At 48.2% G+C, this 18,880-nt stretch overlaps 1 protein-coding gene across 1 annotated transcript; it reads right to left on the bottom strand.

Annotated features, from left to right (window-relative positions):
• Positions 1 to 1,587: 1,587 nt before the first annotated feature.
• On the bottom strand, positions 1,588 to 18,051 carry WNT1 (Wnt family member 1). Its single transcript, XM_081900762.1, has 4 exons — positions 17,662 to 18,051; positions 12,173 to 12,426; positions 7,876 to 8,141; positions 1,588 to 2,156 (listed from the first exon to the last, which is right to left on the bottom strand). Exons 1-4 carry the CDS (start codon positions 17,760 to 17,762, stop codon positions 1,668 to 1,670), a joined length of 1,110 nt encoding a protein of 369 aa, XP_081756888.1. The 5' UTR covers positions 17,763 to 18,051; the 3' UTR covers positions 1,588 to 1,667.
• Between the last annotated feature and the right edge of the window lie 829 nt (positions 18,052 to 18,880).

Raw genomic sequence — 18,880 nt, forward strand, 5'->3', positions numbered from 1 at the left:
AAAAAAAAGCCAGTACTTTCTCCAAACACATTTTCTTGGCAAAGTGATCAAAGGCCAGAAGGCACATAAGTGTGTGTGCATGCATGTGTGTGTGCGTGTGTGTGTGTGCGTGTATGCACATACACGCACACACACACGCGCACACACACAGCATTTGGGAATAGTTGTAAACACATGTAACAACATGTAATTTGGGGAAACTGCCTGCCTGCCTGCCTGCCTTTGAACTTGACAAGCACTTGGCAAGTCAACACCAGGGGCCTTTGACAGATCTAGCCACTGTATCGTCACTTTGTCGTGCACAGATGTGACACTCGGAGATAGAACCAAGGGACTGGCGTGCTAAGACTGTGATGTTCTCTTTTGCATGTCCCATCTAAAGAAATGAAAACTGCCCAGAGTAGGGCTCTTGCTCACTTCCCATTCATTTTGATGGGGCTTATATAGGCACACCAAAACTATATGCCCCATAGCTTATAAAATTGTGGCTCCACAGAATGCTTAGAACAGACTTCCCCCAGCGGTAGAGAATATACCCGAGCTGCCCAAGGGGCGTGGAGGGTGCCCTCCCAGAGGGCTGCTCTCTGCCACTGGGTTAGAAGAGCTGCTGCCACCGGGCGTGAGGTGTGCTGCCCACTTGCCTGCCATTTTGTCACCCCTCTCAGTCATGACACTGGGGCGGCCCACACCTACTGCACCCCCCTTCCCCAGCCTTTGACTTCCCCAGCCTGGTGCCCTCCAGATGATGGGGGGGACTACAACTCCCAGCATGCCTTCCCACTGACCATGCTGGGAGAAGCTGTAATCCAAAACATCTGGAAAGCACCCAACTGGGGAAGGCTGGCCTGGGATTGGTGCTCCAGCGATGCTTCATGGAACTGGCACATTGGGTTGCATCCCTCATGGGATGGGGGATACGAAAATGCAAAGTATTAAATAAAAGACATTCACTCCAACACCTAGTAATCTTATACAGTGTCACATCAATGAGAAGGAAAGTCCACTGAGGCAATGCTTAATCTGTGAAATGAAAGATGGCAGGTTGCGTGTTGGTCAAACATGCCTGGAAGATGCTCCCTGTAGTCTGGACACTCCTAAACCTTTCTTCACAAGCTCAGAGGTATTTTTTTTCCTATTCTGACCACTCTGCAAGAATAGGAACAACAGCAATGACAGCAACAACAACAACAACAGTTAATGGGAATACAGCTAATACACTGGGAGATACAAGGCTGAGTGTGGAAGTCTTCCGGGATTCTGCCCCAATGAAGAGATCTGGTTCAAATTAAAGCCTGTGATGAGAATCTTGACAAGCAGGCAGGACCCGAGGGGCTGCCTAACAAGCAGAGAGACACAATCTGAACTCGTGGGGACCTGGGTCTGGCAAGCATATATACACACAAATGTCCCCTTTCCTCCCAGGCTCCTTTCAGCCATCCAGCTTGTGCTGAGTCTCTCTCTCCATGTAGTCTGTGGACAGCAGAACCTTGTTTGGGGCAGGGGTGGCTGGGTGCGGATAACTCAGGTGCCTGATTGCTAGACCAGTAAAGGGTGCGCAGGCAGATGGAGAGGTGAGGTGGCGGCGGTGTGTGCATTTTTTTGATCCCCTCTATTAAGAAGTGTTTTGTTTCCTGGATGCAGAATGTTCTTCGCTTTCCTTTCTTTGCTCACAAGCACTCATGCAACACTTGCATGTTGGTGCAGTTCAAGCAGCTGACATGGCAGCACCAGTGGAACGTGCAGTTGCAGCGCTCCGTCACCCGCTGCGTCCGGGTCCGGTACCCCCTCCCACAGCACAGCAGCTCGCAGCCATCCAGGGCAGGGGAGGAGCTGTTGCAGGAGCGGCCTGCTGTCCCCGCTGTCCCTGTCTTGCCACTGTAGGTGCAGAAGTTGGGCGACTTCTCAAAATAGACCAGGTCGTGGGGGGAAGGGGGCTTGTGGGCAGGGTTCTCGGGCTCCAGGTGGTGCAGCTCCACTCGGGAGGCCCGGTTGCTGCCTTTGTTGCCGTAGATGACCCGTGAGGCACCATCAAAGCGGTCCTTGAGAAAGTCCCCCACGGTTCGGAAAGTGGGCAGCCGCATCCAGCAGGTCTTGACCGTGCAGGAGCCAGACATCCCATGGCACTTGCACTCCTGGCGCATCTCGGTGAAGACCGTCTGAATGGTAACAAAGGAAGGAAATGCCTGTTAGAAGACACCAGAGCAGCAGGGTTCTGAGCCAGCCGCAGTATGGACCACACCATAGGACAGGCATAGGCAAACTCTGGCCCTCCAGATGTTTTGAGACTACAATTCCCATCATCCCTGACCACTGGTCCTGTTAGCCAGGGATGATGGGAAATGTAGTTCCAAAACATCTGGAGGGCCAGAGTTGGCCTATGCCTGCCATAGAATCATAGAATTGTGTGGTTGGAAGGAACCCCAAGGGCCATCGAGTCCAATGCCGTGCAAAGCAGTAATCTCAACTAAAACATCCTCGACAGATGCCCCCCAACCTCTGCTTGACAACCTCCCGTGAAGGAGAGTCCACCTCCTTCCAAGGGAGTCCATTCCACTGTTGAGCAGCTCTTACTTGCCAGAGTTCTTTTCTGTTTAGTCAGAATCTCCTTTCTTGGAACTTGAAGCCACTGGCTCAAGTCCTAGCCTGCAGAACAGGAGAAAACAAGCTTCTTCTCTCTTCCATGTGACAGCCCTTGAGATATTTGAAGATGGCTCTCATATCTCCTCTCCATCTCCTCTTTTCCAGGCTAAACATACCCAGCTCCCTCAACAGTTCCTCATAAGGCTTGGTTTGCAAGACCCTTGGTCATCTTGGTGGCCCTCCTCTGCACACCTTCCAGCTTGTCCAGATCTAAATTCATGCCTAAACGCTTGGCTCCTAGGGCTGCATACTTTTCATAGCATAGTGGAACAGCTAAGTCATAGTGAAACAGTAGTCAGGAAGTTTATGGTTCAAATAGTGCCCTGGCCACAAACTCACTTTGTGACATTAGGCAAGCCAATATCTCTTACCCTCAGTCTTCCCCCACCTCATCTGCAATAGGGGGAATAACAGTTTTGAGTAGCAATGGCCACCACCTTAAGTGACTCTAAAAGAGGATTAGACAAATTCATGGAGGATAACCTATCAACAGCTTCTAGCTATGAGGGCTATGTCCACATCCAACATCAGAGCATGCCTCTGGATGCCTCTGAAAGCCAGCGGCTGGGAATCACAAGGGACGGGGAGCACTGATATTCTCAGGACCTGCTTTTGAGCTTCCCATAAGGACCTGGTGAGATGCTGGACTAACTGGGCCTTTGGCCTCATCCAGCAGGACTTGTCTTTTAACCTACTTTACAGGCAATTGTGGGGATTATGTGGACCATGTACTGTACATAAAGTGCTCTGAAGTGCCTTATTTTTATTTTTATTAATTATTATTATTATTATTATTAAGATCATCATTGTTGTTATTCATTCCAACAGAGGAGCTTGCCCAGGTTTTCTCAGTGCCCGCGAGGTGAGGGCTGCTTGGCTATGTGCTTCTCACTCGCTCTGCTCTGCTGGGAACCCCTCCTCCCACCAGACCCATCTCTCCCACCCCTTTGCCTGCAAGAGGGAGCTGTTCCCTTGGCGCACTGTGGGCCCCCCTCCCACCCACGGAATGTGGATGCGTCTTTCCAAGCCCAGAGCTTTCCCTTCCAAATGGGTTTTACTGCAATTAGAAGAATTGGAACCATTTCCTTCCAGATGTGTAGGAGCCCACATGGCAGCCGGGCTTGTGGTTCTGGGCTTGGCTAGCATGCAGGAGGTTTGCCTGCTTAAGGGCTGCCTTCTCCCCCTGCTCCCCCCCTCCTTTTTTGGCCATCACACCACCACAGCCCACCCCTCCCATGCTGCCTACTGCCACCCTCGTCGCCCATCCTATAACCTACTTCTGAGAAGTCAGCAGGGACACACACGTCCCAATGCACATGTTTGCACACATACATGGATGCAGAGAGCACAGAGATACACAAATAGCTCTTGCACAATTCTGTTCATGAGTGTAGAGGCCCCGCCATGAGGTCAGGGAGCAGATTTTATGATCCCATAAGTGGCAGACAGGCAGATTTGATGCACTGGGCACATAATCCACCAGGAAGTTCTCCTGTGCAAGCCCTACTGTGCAGAGTAGCTGCTGCAGAAGAGCAATTTGGTGGCTGTGTACACACCATACATTAAGAGCACATTGCTTCCCTAAATAATACCAGGAACAGTCCTTTATGGCTTACAAAACTGCAGTTCTCAGCATCCTTAACAAGCCACAGTTCCCAAGGTCCTTACAGGGAAGCAATGTGCTTTAAACGTATGGTGTGCACATACAGCCTAAGACCTTGCACAGCTCGTGTTCAATCAGGGTCATGCAGGGGGAATTGTGCCCTGTGATAAATTGTGGAAGGCAAAGTGAGGTCCATTTCGGTCTCCTGCCAAGCAGAACTTTAAAAAGTTAACAGAGCACCTTTTACTCTGATTTCTGGGACTTTTTAGGGTGATCAATTTCTTAGAGATGATGGTGTAAATATTTTCGGTCCTCAAACTGGGGATTGGGTAGAACTTGACAATGAGCACCCAGACGACTGTTCAAAAGAGAAAAAAAATATTATGGGAATAAAAACTGCAAACAAAACAGAGGCCCTTTGGAGAAGGAGCAATGCCTAGATGTGTACAGGCTGATAACTGAAGCCACAAAGCCAAGATGGGAGAGCTGGAATGCCATATATAGTGGCCATATCAGAAACCTGGTGGAACAGTGAAAGCCAGTAGAATATGGTTATAGTTGGATATAAAACCTCTAGAAAGGGCAGGGAAGGCTGTGTTGGAGAGCCAGAATAGTGGACCAGGACTTGCACTGTCCAAGACCCACTGCCCAGCTAAGCCAGTGGACCGAGGGGCTTGGCCCTTCGGAGAAAGGGGTGGGCAGGAAACAGAGGAACATGGGAAGCTGCCATACACTGAGTCACACTCATTGGCCCATCTTTTCTACACTGGCTCCTGGGATCCCTCCCAGCCCTACCTGGAGATGCTGGGAATTGCATGAAAAGCAGATGCTCTGCTCCTGAGCTGTGGCCCTGACAAGTATCTTAGAGGTGAAAGGTGGAGGAGGGTTCATTTTCTTTAATAAATAAACAAAATTAAGAAGGGGCTCATGTCCTTTGCAGCACTCCGTCCCCCTAGACTTCCTAGAAGGGCTTCAGACTGTTGCAACGCAATGGGGTGCCATGTTGCTCTGGAGCCTCTCCATGTGCTGAATGGCAAGAGGGAGGCAGCCGACCCACGCTTCCTGGAGTGGCTCCAAAGTGGTGAGACATCATATAGGCGGAGGGATCTGGCAAAGAGGGGACTGTGCTACTGGGAGTAGCAGGAGCCCTATCTCTTAAGAGTTTAAAAACTTCCTGCATCTAAAGCAAGAGTGGAGAGGGCAGAGCTGGCGGTGGCAGAAGGCACCTGGTCTCCCTCACAAACCTATCAGTGCCTCTGGCAGCAGGGGGCGTTCCTCTATGTCCAAAAGGGTGCAGGGCAGAGCGGGGAAACTTCTGGCCTTGCAGATGTTGTTAGACTCCAAGTCCCATCAGCTCCAGACAGACTGGCCCAATGGCCAGGGAGTATGGGAGTTGGGGCTCCAGCAATAGAGAGCCACAGAGCGTGAAGGCTATTAAACCAGGCAGCTAAAGAGAAAGAAACTTCTTCATAGAATTGCTGGGGGTGGAAATAATGATTGCACAGCCAAAGATCTTTCCTTCATTTTTCTGGGGCCGTTTGTCACACATCAAGCGGGGTGGGATTCTCTGCTTCCAGGGATGTAGGGGGAATGAATTTCTATGAAATGTTCGAGGTGGGAGTTAACCTTCGTTAACTATGAGGAGGCTAAACCCCACCCCCTTTTTTTTAAAGAAAGAAAAAGGAAGAAAGAATACTTGAGCCCAATAATGATAGCAGGCAGCCTCTCCTGGTGATATTTCAGAATGCCCATGGGATTGACACTAGATGGTGACATACCGTCACTCCCAGAGGCGTGGGAAACATGGCTGGCAGGCTGCCGAAGGCTGTGCTGCTGCTCAGAGTGGCTGGGAGGCCTTTTCTCCTTCCAATTGCAGAAAGAGAGAAATGCAGCTGCCAGTATCATATTGCCTTTATTAAAGTCCATGGGGGGGATGGATTAGGAATACTAGATATGGTTCTGGGTGGGATCTGGTCCCTTGGCAGGGACACGGAAAAGGGCTTTCTTGGTGACTGCTCCCGGACTCTGGAACTCCTTGGAGAATCCAGACTGGCTGCCTCCTCATTGTCCTTTGGCCGGCAGGTAAAGACCTTCTTCTCTCAACAGGCTTTTGGGAACTGACTGTTTTAATGAAAGGGCAGGTGCCCTGCTGATTTCAGTACAATTATTTGTATGTTTTAAACAGATCTTATGTATGTACAGTGGGCGCTCAGGTTGCAAACATGATCCGTGCGGGATGCATGTTCGCAACCCACAGCATTCGCAACCTGCAGTGGCGCATCTGCGCACGTGCGGGTTGTGACTCAGCGCTTCTGCATATGCACAAAGCGCAATTTAGCACTTCTGTGCATGCGTGACCCCCGAAACCCGGAAGTAGCCTGTTCCGGTACTTCCGGGTTTCGGCAAATCCGTAACCCGAAAAAACGCACCCTGAAGCATCTGTAACCAGAGGTATGACTGTAAATAGTTTTAATTCTATTATTATTTTGTATTATTGTTTCTTATATATTTTTAGCAATTTAGCTGCCTTGAGTTCCATTGAGGAAAACAGGAAGAAGAAGAATGCAAGGAGGACCCTGCTGGGTGAGAACAAAGGCGCATCTAGTTCAGCGTCCAGCCAACCAGATTCTGCCTCTGGGAAGCGCAAAAGCAAGTCATGAGTGCAACAGTGCTCTGCCAACTTGTGATTCCCCATTCAGAGCACATACCCCACCCCAAGGAATCCTGGGAATTGATGTTTTAAGTGTGCTGGGAAGTGCAGCTATGTGGTGGATAAACTACAGTTCCCAGGATTCTTTGGGGCAAAAATCTGCTTTAAATGTAAGATGTGTACGCAGCCAGAGTTAACTGTTTTGGTGGAGTTTAGTACAGTGAGCCAATCTTGTGAGTACTTGGACACTATTCAAATCATTACACATCCGCTCTTGATTGAAAGCCATTTTTCCACGTTTTTTTGGTGGGGTCAGGACAGAGTGAATTATGGTCTAGAGTCTAGACACATGTTGAAACACTCACAAGAACAGTTTGATAGCTCAGATAACAGCAAAAGCCAGCTGTTTCTGACTTCACCATGTGAAAAATGGTTGTGTGAATGGCATCCCCTAGTCTACACACAACAGGTTGTCATTCTCTCTAACTGCGGTCTTACTCGTATTTTTGTTTGCTTTTCAACATGCTTTTAAAAATCTTGCCAATGCCACTGTGATCCATTATCCCCATCGTGGAAAGAAAATGGCTTACAACAGCCCAGCCCAGTGTTAATATTGCAGCTGAGATGTGGGTTTCTGCACGTGCTGTAGTGCAGATGAGGCTCATCAACCTGGGAAGGTAGCCCATCTAGAAGAAGGAAAACTCTGATCCTAAACCTCTGCTGCCTTGCAGGATATCTTTGGGGAAGAAAAGGCTAAGGAGTGGAGTCCCTAAGACGTTGGATGGCACCTTGTACACTTCCTTGCAACCCAGGACACCTCCTGGCAACCCAGGACCACCCAGGCTTGCACCCTGGGGAAGTTGGTTTGGTGCTGCAAACACAGCAATCTACACACACACACACACACACACACACCTACACCTGCAAGCACATATACAACTTTGTCTACACTTCCTCGCCCACACGCTCTCTCACTTCCTACCAGACGTCCTGCTTCATTGTTGTGCAAATTCATCAGGAAACGCAGGTCCCGCCCCTTCTCATTGGAGTCCACAAACTCTCGTCCAAAGACCCTGCCGAAGTCCACATTGTCGCTACAGCCACCCCAGTGCCAGTCAGGACCCCCTGGGCCCCGCCGGCGGTAGTCGCAGGTGCAGGATTCAATGGAGCCCTCGGAGCAGGAGCGGGCCACAGAGTGGGTGACGCCAGCGCTGGTGATGGCGAAGATGAAAGCTGTTTCGCGGCAGCCTGGAGGTGGGAGATGGGAGGGGGAGATATGGCATGTCAGCATGCGGCATCAGAGTCCACAGTTCATTTCTCCCCATTCAGAATAAAGGCCACCCCAGCACACGCCTGGAGATCAACATCACTGCTGGCACAAACAACAGCTGCTGCCTCATTCATCAAGTATCCTCTGGGATAGCTCAGTTGGTAGAGCATGAGGGTGTTCATCTCAGGGTTGTGGGTTCAAGACCCAGGTTGGGCAAAAGATTCCTGCATTGCAGGGGGTGGGACTAGATGACCCTCGTGGTCCCTTCCAACTCTACAGTTCTTTGAGTCTAAGTATTTTCTCTCCCTCTTCACGTTTAGGAAGATGGAGGCACCTTGCAAAGTGAACTTTTATTGAAGCATCCAGAAGAATATCCATAAAAATCAGAAAACCAAAAAGAAACGGTTCATAGAATCATAGAACCACAACATCCTGCCTTCCATCCCTGTCCCCCAAACCGGAAGGATCCCAAGACCCTGTTTTTGCCCTGCCCTGTTCACAAGACAATTACCGGCAGGGACCAAACAGCCACGAGAGTCTCCTTGCCATCACCATACTTGGGAGGTAGTAATATCCAACTGCCAAACTCCATCCACAGTTCACCTTGCATAATCCAACCAAAACTGTTATAATAAACTGATAGTAGGTAGCCTGCACAACTACGTTGAGATAGGTTATTCATACAAGCAAACTAAGCCAGATGTTGCAAGGAACATGGGGAAAGCTCGGGGTTACAATCCAGTGTGCCTACAGCAGGGGTGGGGAATGTGTGGTGTTCCAGATGTTGTTGGACTCCAGCACCTGTCAGTCCAGCCAGCATGGCCCAGTGGTCAGGGATGATGGGAGTTGTAGTTTAGCAACATCTGGAGTGCATCAGGTTCCCCAATTCTTGCTGTACAATCTCGATTTTGTGCTTACAAGATGTGTGTGATGGTACTATCTTAGAAAAGTCTCCCCTCTTTCTTATACAAAAGGAGGACAGTCACTTTTAAAAACCTGCTTCCTAATGAATTGGGAGCATCTTTTCGAATCAAAGAATTGAAAAGATTGATTGGCTAAATACTGCAACCCATTAAAAAAATTCTTTAGCTGGGAAAGGAGAGCAAGAAGAGGCATGCTAAAGAGTCTGAGAGTTTGTGGGAAAGGAATGTCTTTCCTCTTCATATGGAGAGGAAAATAATAACAATTACTGACTATTAAAAACCAAAGTAATACATGATGCCTGGTGTACAAATCCCAGCTGTGTGCTGTGTTTATGCGCCGATAATAGAAGGAAACTTTTTGCACACAGGAGCTGTGCACTTAAACTGCCTCCTCTGGACAACACAAGCACATTTTGCCTTTTCCAAGGATCTCTCTCTCTCTCTCTCTCTCTCTCTGTCTGTCTCTCTCACCAGCATAGAGCACCACTGTGGCACCACAAGCCATCCTAACCAGGATGAGGCAGAGATGATAGCCAAGGTGAAATAATGGTTAGTGTGTCAGATTAGGATGGGGAAAACTCAGGTTCAAATCCCCAGCTGGGAAGGAAGTTCACAAGGGCCAGCTGCCCTCTCTTAGAGCAACCTACCTCAAGGGTTGTTGCAAAGACAAAATAAGGGGTCTTGCATGCTACCCTAAGCTCCTTGAAGAAATGGTGGGGCAACTGCTATATATTTTGGAAAGTACTGTAGTTTCTCTGTTCACTATGCATTTGGACTCCTCTTAAGAAACGGATTTTAATTCCAAAACTGATTTTTGGTTTCTTAGAATTCCCAAGCAACTGTGAGTACAAGGCTGTTGGTTAATAATAATGACAGGTAACCAGAAGACATTTTCAATACATGAATTGGGAACCCATGGTAGGTTTCCAGTGCTTCATGGCACTTCCCCGCGCACTGAATAAATTCAAGGCGACTGTGGTGCCTTCGGACAGGTTGTAGTGCTTCATTTGTGTGCAAATTCTCCCAGTTTCCCAAGGACCAGGAAGTTCTGGGGCAGCTGTTCAAGTTCCTCCTTATGAGGGGAGAGAACTAGAGACTACTGGAATATTTTTCAGTTTAAAATATCTATTTAAATCATGGTAGCTAATCTAACTCTGACCTTCCAGATGTTGCTGTACTACAGCTGCCATCATCCTTGGCCTTTGAGATCTGGAGCCCAGCTCCAGATGTTATCAATCTGGAGAGCCATCGGTTAGTCATGAGGCAGCTGCCTTGGGTGGCAGAATCCCAAGGGGCAGCGTCACCATGGGTGCCCCATCTTCCCCTGCCGCCACAGCTGGAGAAGCAAGGAAAGCAGTGGCAGCAGCTTCTGGCGAGATCTTGTGGTCGTGGTGGGTGCCCTGCCCACTCCCTGCTGCTAGAGATGCAAGGAGAAGCAACTGCAGCTTCCAGGTGCCTTAAAAATCTTGTGAACCCCTTCCTGAAACCTGCAAGCCCTGCATGCCTGGGAAGTGAGGCCTCAGAGGGGGTGGGTGGGGTGGGGGTGGCCTGAGGCAAGATGGGACAGGCCTTCCCCGTGTTAATCGCCCCCTGATATACATGGAGCATGGGGGAGCAGGCAAGCTCCAAGACAGACAACGTTAAGTTTATAAAATAGCACCAATTCAACCTAAAGCAAACAGCACTTATCTGGACCCCCTTCAAACAAACACCTATCCTGCCACAGGCTGCTTCTTCCACGCTTGAACTGGTGTCTCTGGGTGGTCACACTGCAATGCTTATGGAAGAGACATATTCTAGCCACCAAACCCCACGGAGCAAGCCAGCTTACAGAACATCAGCCGAATTGACCATCAAGACCTATAAGCAAACAGGTGTTCAACAAAAGATGCTAATCCTTCCACTGGATATTTTGACAACATGCGTAATGTTTGTAATGAATCATAGAATCACAGAGCTCTAGAGCTGGAAGGGACTCCAAGGGTCATCTAGTCCAACCCAGGAATTTCAACACATGGTTCCCCATCCAATCTGAAACCAAAGCAGACTCTACTTAGCTTTGCAAATGTGCTAGCAGTTTTGTTGCAGCACCACTATGAAGATAATATCCTCCTGACACATATTGTAACACTTTCAATAACAATGCTTCTATTCTCATGCCTATTTTGCATTCTGAATAAGGATGCACCTGGGGCAGGTGCGGCTATCTTGCTCTTCTAGTTAACACTAGACAGCAATAGCCCAGGCTTGACTTGGGTAACTTATGACTTGTCCCACCTAATTCCTGCTTTTGATTACACATTTCCCACTCTCATTTCAGGAAGTTTAGGTAAAGTAAAGGTAAAGGTTAGAGTGGCCTGTATTGGTCTCAGGCAGTCTGGGAAACTGATGTGCATGTTAAGACTTGCATCGCGCGCCCTTGGAGTATTTCTTGTGATCATCGCTAACTGGGCCAGGGGTCTATGGCAAATGCAAATATCTGTGCTGCCGTGTGGATTTATAATGTTTTTAAGCAAAAATGAAAAGAAGCTCTGATTGTGAAAGAGGAGGGAAGAACAGACAATAGGGCAGCAGTGGTGCAAAAACTTATCCTTTGTTAATGAGTCACACAAGCTGCAGTCACACATACAAAACACTGGGAAGCAGAACACAAATATCATGAAATGCAAAGTAGTCTGTACACTTCCTTGCATTACTTCCTGTAGCAGATTCATAAGAAATCCTCTCATTTGGTTGTAACAGACTTCCATTTATACCAGGGGTGGGGGATCCGTGGCCCCCCCCCCAGGTCTCCTTAATCCCAGCCACTATGGCCAACGGTCAGAGATTATGGGACAGCCCTGGTCTAGACTGGGGGAGACAGATGTGAAAGAGCACATGGTTATTGATTCAGCCAAGCAGAAGAAGAGAAATAGAGCTTTTCAGATTGTGGTGAACCAATCATCTGGGATTCTTTATTCTCTTGTTCCAATGGGTGGGCAAGAACACAATCTCGGCTGCACCAGGCTCATTCTATATAAGCGAATGGATCCCCACCCTATTAAAACTTCCTATTGCCCAGTCTCCGCCTCCTGTCACCTCCTTACCTCTGTTGACAATCTTGCCAAAAATGTTTGGCCCTGGGGTGGTGGGGCAATTCCAGCGGCGGTTGCGGAACTGCCACTTGCACTCCTTGATGGCGCTCTGCAGGCCGCTGCTAATGCTGTGCAGGATGCCTGGGTTCTGGCGGATTAGCTTGCGCTGCTTGCGGCTCAGCAGCTGCAGAGAAGGGTCCAGCACCAGCTGTACGTTCTTGGAGTCCGTCAGCAGGTTGGTAGATGAGGCCACATTGATGATTCCCCTGCAGTCACAGAATGGCAAGGGTTTCCGCAGAAAGTTCAAATTCTGACACACAAATTTTGGGGTGTGAAATGGCACATTCAAATTTCTTGCAGCATTGAACACAGATATTTACATCAGCTGAGGGACTTATTGGCATCTTCTGACTGTTTTCATAGGCATCAAATGTAAAATCTCATTCACTGCCACCTGTCAAATACTAAATATCATTGCTTGTGAACTGTTGAAAGCTGTGAAATGCTACAAACCACTGCATGCTTATTTAAAACCATTGGGGGGGGGACCACACTCCATAAAGGATGATTGAGGTATCTGACAATGATTAAAACCAAGAATAAGAATAATAACAAACAGCAACATGAAAGGAGCACCGGTAATATTCACTATCAAGCAGCATAAAAGTGGTGTTACAAAATAATTTTTAAAGTTTGGAATTAAAACTTCCTACAGATTAACCTCACTGCCGAAAGTATCAGGACAATCAACCATAAAATACCAGAGGGAGATCGTAACCAGCTTACTATCTGTCAGATGCCTTTCTTAAAAGAACCAACTTTGCAATTTGGCGGAAGGTCATCAGAGAGGAAGTAAGATGGAGTTGCCTGCACAGGGAGTTCCAGAGCCTGGGCACACCTACAAAGAAGCCTCTTACCGTAGACCCAACTAAATATGCTTCAGACGCTGGCAAGTCCCACAAGGCGGCCTCTGTTGATGACCTTAATGAGCAATTGCCTTGAGTCCCATCAGGACAGAGGTGGATTTAGGGGAGTGCAACCCGTTCAGTGGCACTGGGCGCAGAGTCTCAGGGGAACTGCAGGGGATGCAGCAACTATGCTTTAGAACAGAGCATGAGAGGCAGGGGTGCCAAATTCTGGTGTTGCACAGGAGGCCACTGAAATTTGAGACCCCAAGGTCTGCCACTTGGCAGGGGAAAAGATGGGGTATGAATGAATGAATGAATGAAATATTAAAAATGGAAACAGCTCCTGAAGTCTACAGATGATTTATTTATTTTTTTAAGAAAGAATTGGATGTGGTACAGAGCCCTTGATACTGAGTCATGTAGTTGGGAACTTAGTCTAGTTCTCCATCAGCCTCAGACAACATGTTCAGTAATGTCAGGGATTCTGTAAGTCAGGGTCTCAAGACCACAGGGACACAGGTTCCCCATTCCTGGTCTAGTCATCAAACATGAGGGAGGCAGAGTGTTCCCATTTCTAGCCAGGGACACCCTATATATCCAAAGAGCAACCAAAAGGAAATGCCATACATGTTTGCCATTAGGGGCACTTTGCATGCTGGAAATGTGGTAAATATTGAGCGAGAATTTCCTTCCTTTCCTTTCTATTTCATCCATGGAGAAAGAAGACTACAGAATTACCTAGCAAATCCCACAAAAAACACATTAGCAACATATAACTCACTAGCCTAAGTGGCAGTCAAGGGTCTACATAGCAGGATCAGTGCAGAGTTTCTGCATCTTTCTTGCAAGTACTGTACCTCCTCCTTCAGCCCCAAACAGCGGATTAGTTCTACAACTAGTAGTGATTCCATTTTGCTGCCATGGCTAATACACAATCCTCCATTAACTTGCTCTCACACTTTAAAATAAAATTTAAAGCCAAATAATCTAGTTGCTATAGGGACGCAGGTGGTGCTGTGGTCTAAACCACAGAGCCTAGGACTTGCCGATCAGAAGGTCGGCAGTTTGAATCCCAACGACGGGATGAGCTCCCGTTGCTCGGTCCCTGCTCCTGCCAACCTAGCAGTTCGAAAGCACAACAAAGTGCAAGTAGATAAATAGGTTCCACTCCAGAGGGAAGGTAAACTGCATTTCCGTGCACTGCTCTGGTTCGCCAGAAGCGGCTTAGTCATGCTGGCCACATGACCCGGAAGCTGTATGCCGGCTCCCTCGGCCAATAAAGCGAGATGAGAGCCACAACCCCAGAGTCGTCCGTAACTGGACCTAAAGGTCAGGGCATAGCTGTCAACTTTTCCCTTTTCTTGCGAGGAATCCTATTCGGAATAAGGGAATTTCCCTTAAAAAAGAGAAAAGTGGACAGCTATGGGTCAGGGGTCCCTTTACCTTTAATCTAGTTGCTATCGCTACATCTGTGGTGGTGAGTTCCCCCACTTAGTGATACACTGTGTGAAGCAATTCCTTTTCAAAGTGTCGGAAGGGACCCTAAGGATCATCTAGTCCAACCCGCAGCAATGCAGGAATATGCAGCTTCTTGGCTGTGAACCTCCCACTGCCAATTAACTTTCCTGGGTAATGCCAAGAATCAATCAATTTCTCTCTCTCTCTCTCTCTCTCTCTCTCTCTCATTCTCTCTCTCTCTCTCCTCCATTCATGATTTCATAATTCTCTATCATGTAACACTAATATGTGAAGCTGAATAGAATATATGTTTGTTTTTTTGTTTGTTGTTAATGAGAAATAATAATAGCAACATAATTACAGATCTATGCTGCATATTCTAAGGGTCAAGCTGTACCTCATGCCCCATCCAGTGGAGGAGACTGCAAACAGCACCTGTGTGGTGACTTCTCCCCACAGTGGCCGCAATTTGTAGTGCTGCTGGCCACCTGGATCTTGTGCCTCATGCGCAGAGCACAACATACCACACATTCCTGGCAGCAGCTTGGACTGGCGCTGCTACTGACCACAGGATGAAGAGCATCTACATGGTAAGAAGCACCACACACATTGTACGCATGCCATGTGCAGCAGCCTCCCTCTCAGTGTGTTGAGTCTGAAAAGAAGGGAAGCTGTAATAGGTCACAGCACCTGCTCTGTGGATTAAGCTTCCACAAGAGGAGATGTTCCGTGAGACCTTATGCAGGTTTCTTCAAGGACCGTCCAATTACAGAAAGCATTTGGCTGAATGGCTGATCTGGTGCAAATTGTTGGTGTGTATTGCTGCTACTGATTATAATTTTTCTTGTTTAAGCTATTTTATATTATTTTAAAATGCTGAGGGGGTTGCTTTTGTATCTGAAATGCAGGATAAAAACAAAACAAAATTAATGGAGCTGGCTGTGAACATTCCTAAGTATTGCGTAAAAGTAAACAGCAAGCAGTCCGATGTGCCTCCTGCTTTCAGTCTATAGATTATTCCTGATATCCATGAACATTAAATCAGATTTGTTGCTCTGTTGATTCTGCTTTGCGGTTTATTACTAACGAGTGTCTCACATAGATAGATAGATGGGTTCAGTGAATGACTCACAGATGTATTAAAACTGTTAGGATACTTCCTGATGAGTTACAGTCCTAAAAATTTGATACACCTGGTGAAAGAGACCTTGATTGCCAGAAAAATTCCCAAAGTAGAACATTTATACAACTCTATCACAAAACGGTGTCTCAAATAGACCCATACAATAATGAAGATTCTTCCAGGAAACCTAAATTTGGCATTCACACAGCCCAAGACATTGGAATTACTAGAAAAGCATCCGAGGAACATATATTTTAAAAATATTTTCCAAGATATGTGAGGTGGGGTGGGAGAGAAGGGAGACTTTTTTTGCACCTTCTGGTCAAAGCTTGGAGCACAGAGTTTCCTTTTCAGAAAAGACCAGAATTCTAACTTAGATCAAGCCAAGCCACATGCTCTATAAGACAGCCTATTGGTCTGTAGGACTTCCATGGCATCCTCAGATTTGGATGTGGGGCTTGCAGAGGACTTATTAACAAGGGACATATAGCTATGCTTGAAGAATGCAGGCTTCATTTACTAGTAGTATTAAAGACATTTGGGCCTCACTGACTCACACACTGCGAGTTGGAGCAGCAGATTCTTAAGGTACTTTCCGATGAGTTAGAACTCTGAAATTGGGTACACATGTCATCCAAGACACTCCAGTTCCAGAAATAATTTGAAACGTGGGACATTGTACTTCTCTCCTTCAAAACAGGGAGCTGATGGTGCGTCCCCAAATAATTATGGTGCTTCAAGTCGACCGAGAAAATGAATCTGTCAACAGATTCTGAAAATGCCGGTGCTCCAAGCAACTAGCTTGGCAAGCTGTACAACAGAGTGAGCCAGTGATAATTCATACACTGAACAAATTATACAGTTTAGAGCTAGACTGCGGGATTCACACATAAGTTTTAACGCAACAGAGTTTTTAAGATGAGTGTAAAGGCCAGAATGCCCATTCACATTGCAAATGCCTCTACTCACATGTAAAATGGTCAGAAGCACATGTGGACCATGCTAAAGAAGTGCAGGCTTGTTATTTAATTCTGATTTAATTGGGAATTGATTTAATTCTTGCAGATTTGAGATTTAATTCTCAAGGACACACTTAAGCAGCCCCCCTGAGAATGGTAGAGGTAATGGGAATGATCTTTCTCCCAGGGCTATGATTAATGATTAATGGATTGCAGTACCTGCCCCTAAATATTGTTATGGGGAGACTAAGCATCTAAAAGTAAAAATGAAAGTAGTAGTATAGGAAGAAATATTAATATAACTCATAGTAATTATGCAACAATAAATGAAGTAACATATAGCTGTGCCACAGCACCAGTGCAAACTGTACAGTAGATTATTATTATTATGTACTGTATTATATATGTATTTAATACCCCACCTTTTGCCCCTCACAGGGACTCAAGGCAGCTTGCAAATGATAAGACACACTTTCCTGCCCTTAATTAACCATCACTGTAGCTGTAACAGCAGCAGCAATAGCATCATCATCATCACCACCGTCGTCACTTTTCTAAAAGAAACTACTACAGCACACCTGTACGCTATCAAACTTCCAAATTAGACCCACCCGCTGACCTCAGTTGCCAAAGGCGCCTTGGAGTGTCAGTGAAGGCTAGTTTAAGCCCTATGTCTTTTTCTGCCCTATATGTCTTGTATCACGAGGATGCCTCTCTCAGGCGTATGCAGATGCCCTGGTCTTTAGCTAGATCAGGATTCCACAGCAAAGGGCCAGGCGATACAACGTGCCTGCGGTCGGGAATATTACAGGGCAAACCAGGTCCGGGCGGCTCGCCGAGCGTGCGCCCCCTTTGAGCGCGCCTTGGGTTCTTGCCTGCTCATCCACCTGGGCACTTGGCGCAGCTTCCCGAAGCTCTGCCAGCAACACTAGGAGTGGGGAGGCGCAGGTCACCTCCGTGGGAGCCGGGCCGAGGCGGGTTTGATTCCCCTCCCCAGGCTCTTCGAATTTGGAAAGGCTCCCCAAAGGCGCACAGCGCGTAAAGCGCACTTACCACCATCGGCCGCTGTTATTCACCGCCAGCGTGTTGGAAAGAGAGGAAAAAGCCAAAACCCACAAGGTCTTCAAGCCTAGCATTAATGCCACGGGGCTCATCGCTTCGCCTGCCCTGCTTGCCTGCTCGGCTGAACCGCCAAAAAAAAAAAAAAAAAAAAAGGCAGCGGAGAAGAGATGGGTGGGTGGAGAGGTGGGGTAGAGAATCCGTCTCCAAAGACCTTGCTGGAGAGGCGTGCACTGTGCGCCCGGGGAAAGGTCCTCACTTGTGGAGAGTAGTTTGAGCCCAAATCGAAGGTTTTTTTTAAATAATAGTAATAATAATAATAATAATAATAATAATAATAATAATAATAATAATAATAGAAAGAGAGGAGCAGCCGGCGAAAAGTCCCGCGAGGAGCTGCTCTCCGCTACCGGCCGTCCCGGATGGCGACGCTTCTCTCTGAAGAGCAACTAAGGCGCAAGAGGGGGAGACGTAGCGCGTCCTGCTAGCTGGGGCCCCCTCGAAGCACGTCTGACATCCCCTCGCCAGGGCCGGCTTCTTATAGAGGCTGTGATGAGGGTCGCCCTGGAGTGAGCCATCGAGCCAGAAGGACCCGGCGCGGTGCGCTACCGCGAACAATGCGCCTTTGCGCAAAGGAGACGCATCACAGCCCGACGGGGAGGGAAGGGAGGGGGGAAGCCAAGCGCCTTTGGACGGGCCGCTCCCCTTCCCGTCACATTAAATTCCAGGAGACCCGAGATACAGAAAACCCTCTTTCTGCAGGAGGGGAGGCTGCTTCTTGCTTGTCACTCAACTCCCCCAGCCCTTCACCCCACCCCAGCCCAGGACGGGGCCGCGGCCAGTCATTCCCTCCGAGGGACCTCTAGCCAGGCGCTGGTCTCCGACGTTCATGATCCAAGTGAAGAAGGAGCAGGAGCCAGAGGGGACGTGAAGGCACTTCAAGAAGGCCCGCTCGGTCACAGGAGTGGGAAGGCTTGCAATGAGGACGCGGCCGAAGATCGCCTGGTCCTGCTCAGTAGCAGGAGCCCCATCCCGCAGGATCGCCTCTCTCCGCGGGACTCCAGTCGCCACATTTGGCCGCCGAGGCTTTGCGGTGGCCTCGTTCCTCCTCTCCGGAGTCTTTTGGCTGCCGCTGGCCAGACGTCATCCCCCCGCTTGGGCTTGGCCTGGAGAGTCCTCAGCGCCTCCTTTCATCCCGCGGTGGCGGAGAGAG

The sequence above is a fragment of the Podarcis melisellensis genome, assembly GCF_964234715.1.
Source record: "Podarcis melisellensis genome assembly, chromosome: 2".
Lineage (NCBI taxonomy): Eukaryota > Metazoa > Chordata > Lepidosauria > Squamata > Lacertidae > Podarcis > Podarcis melisellensis.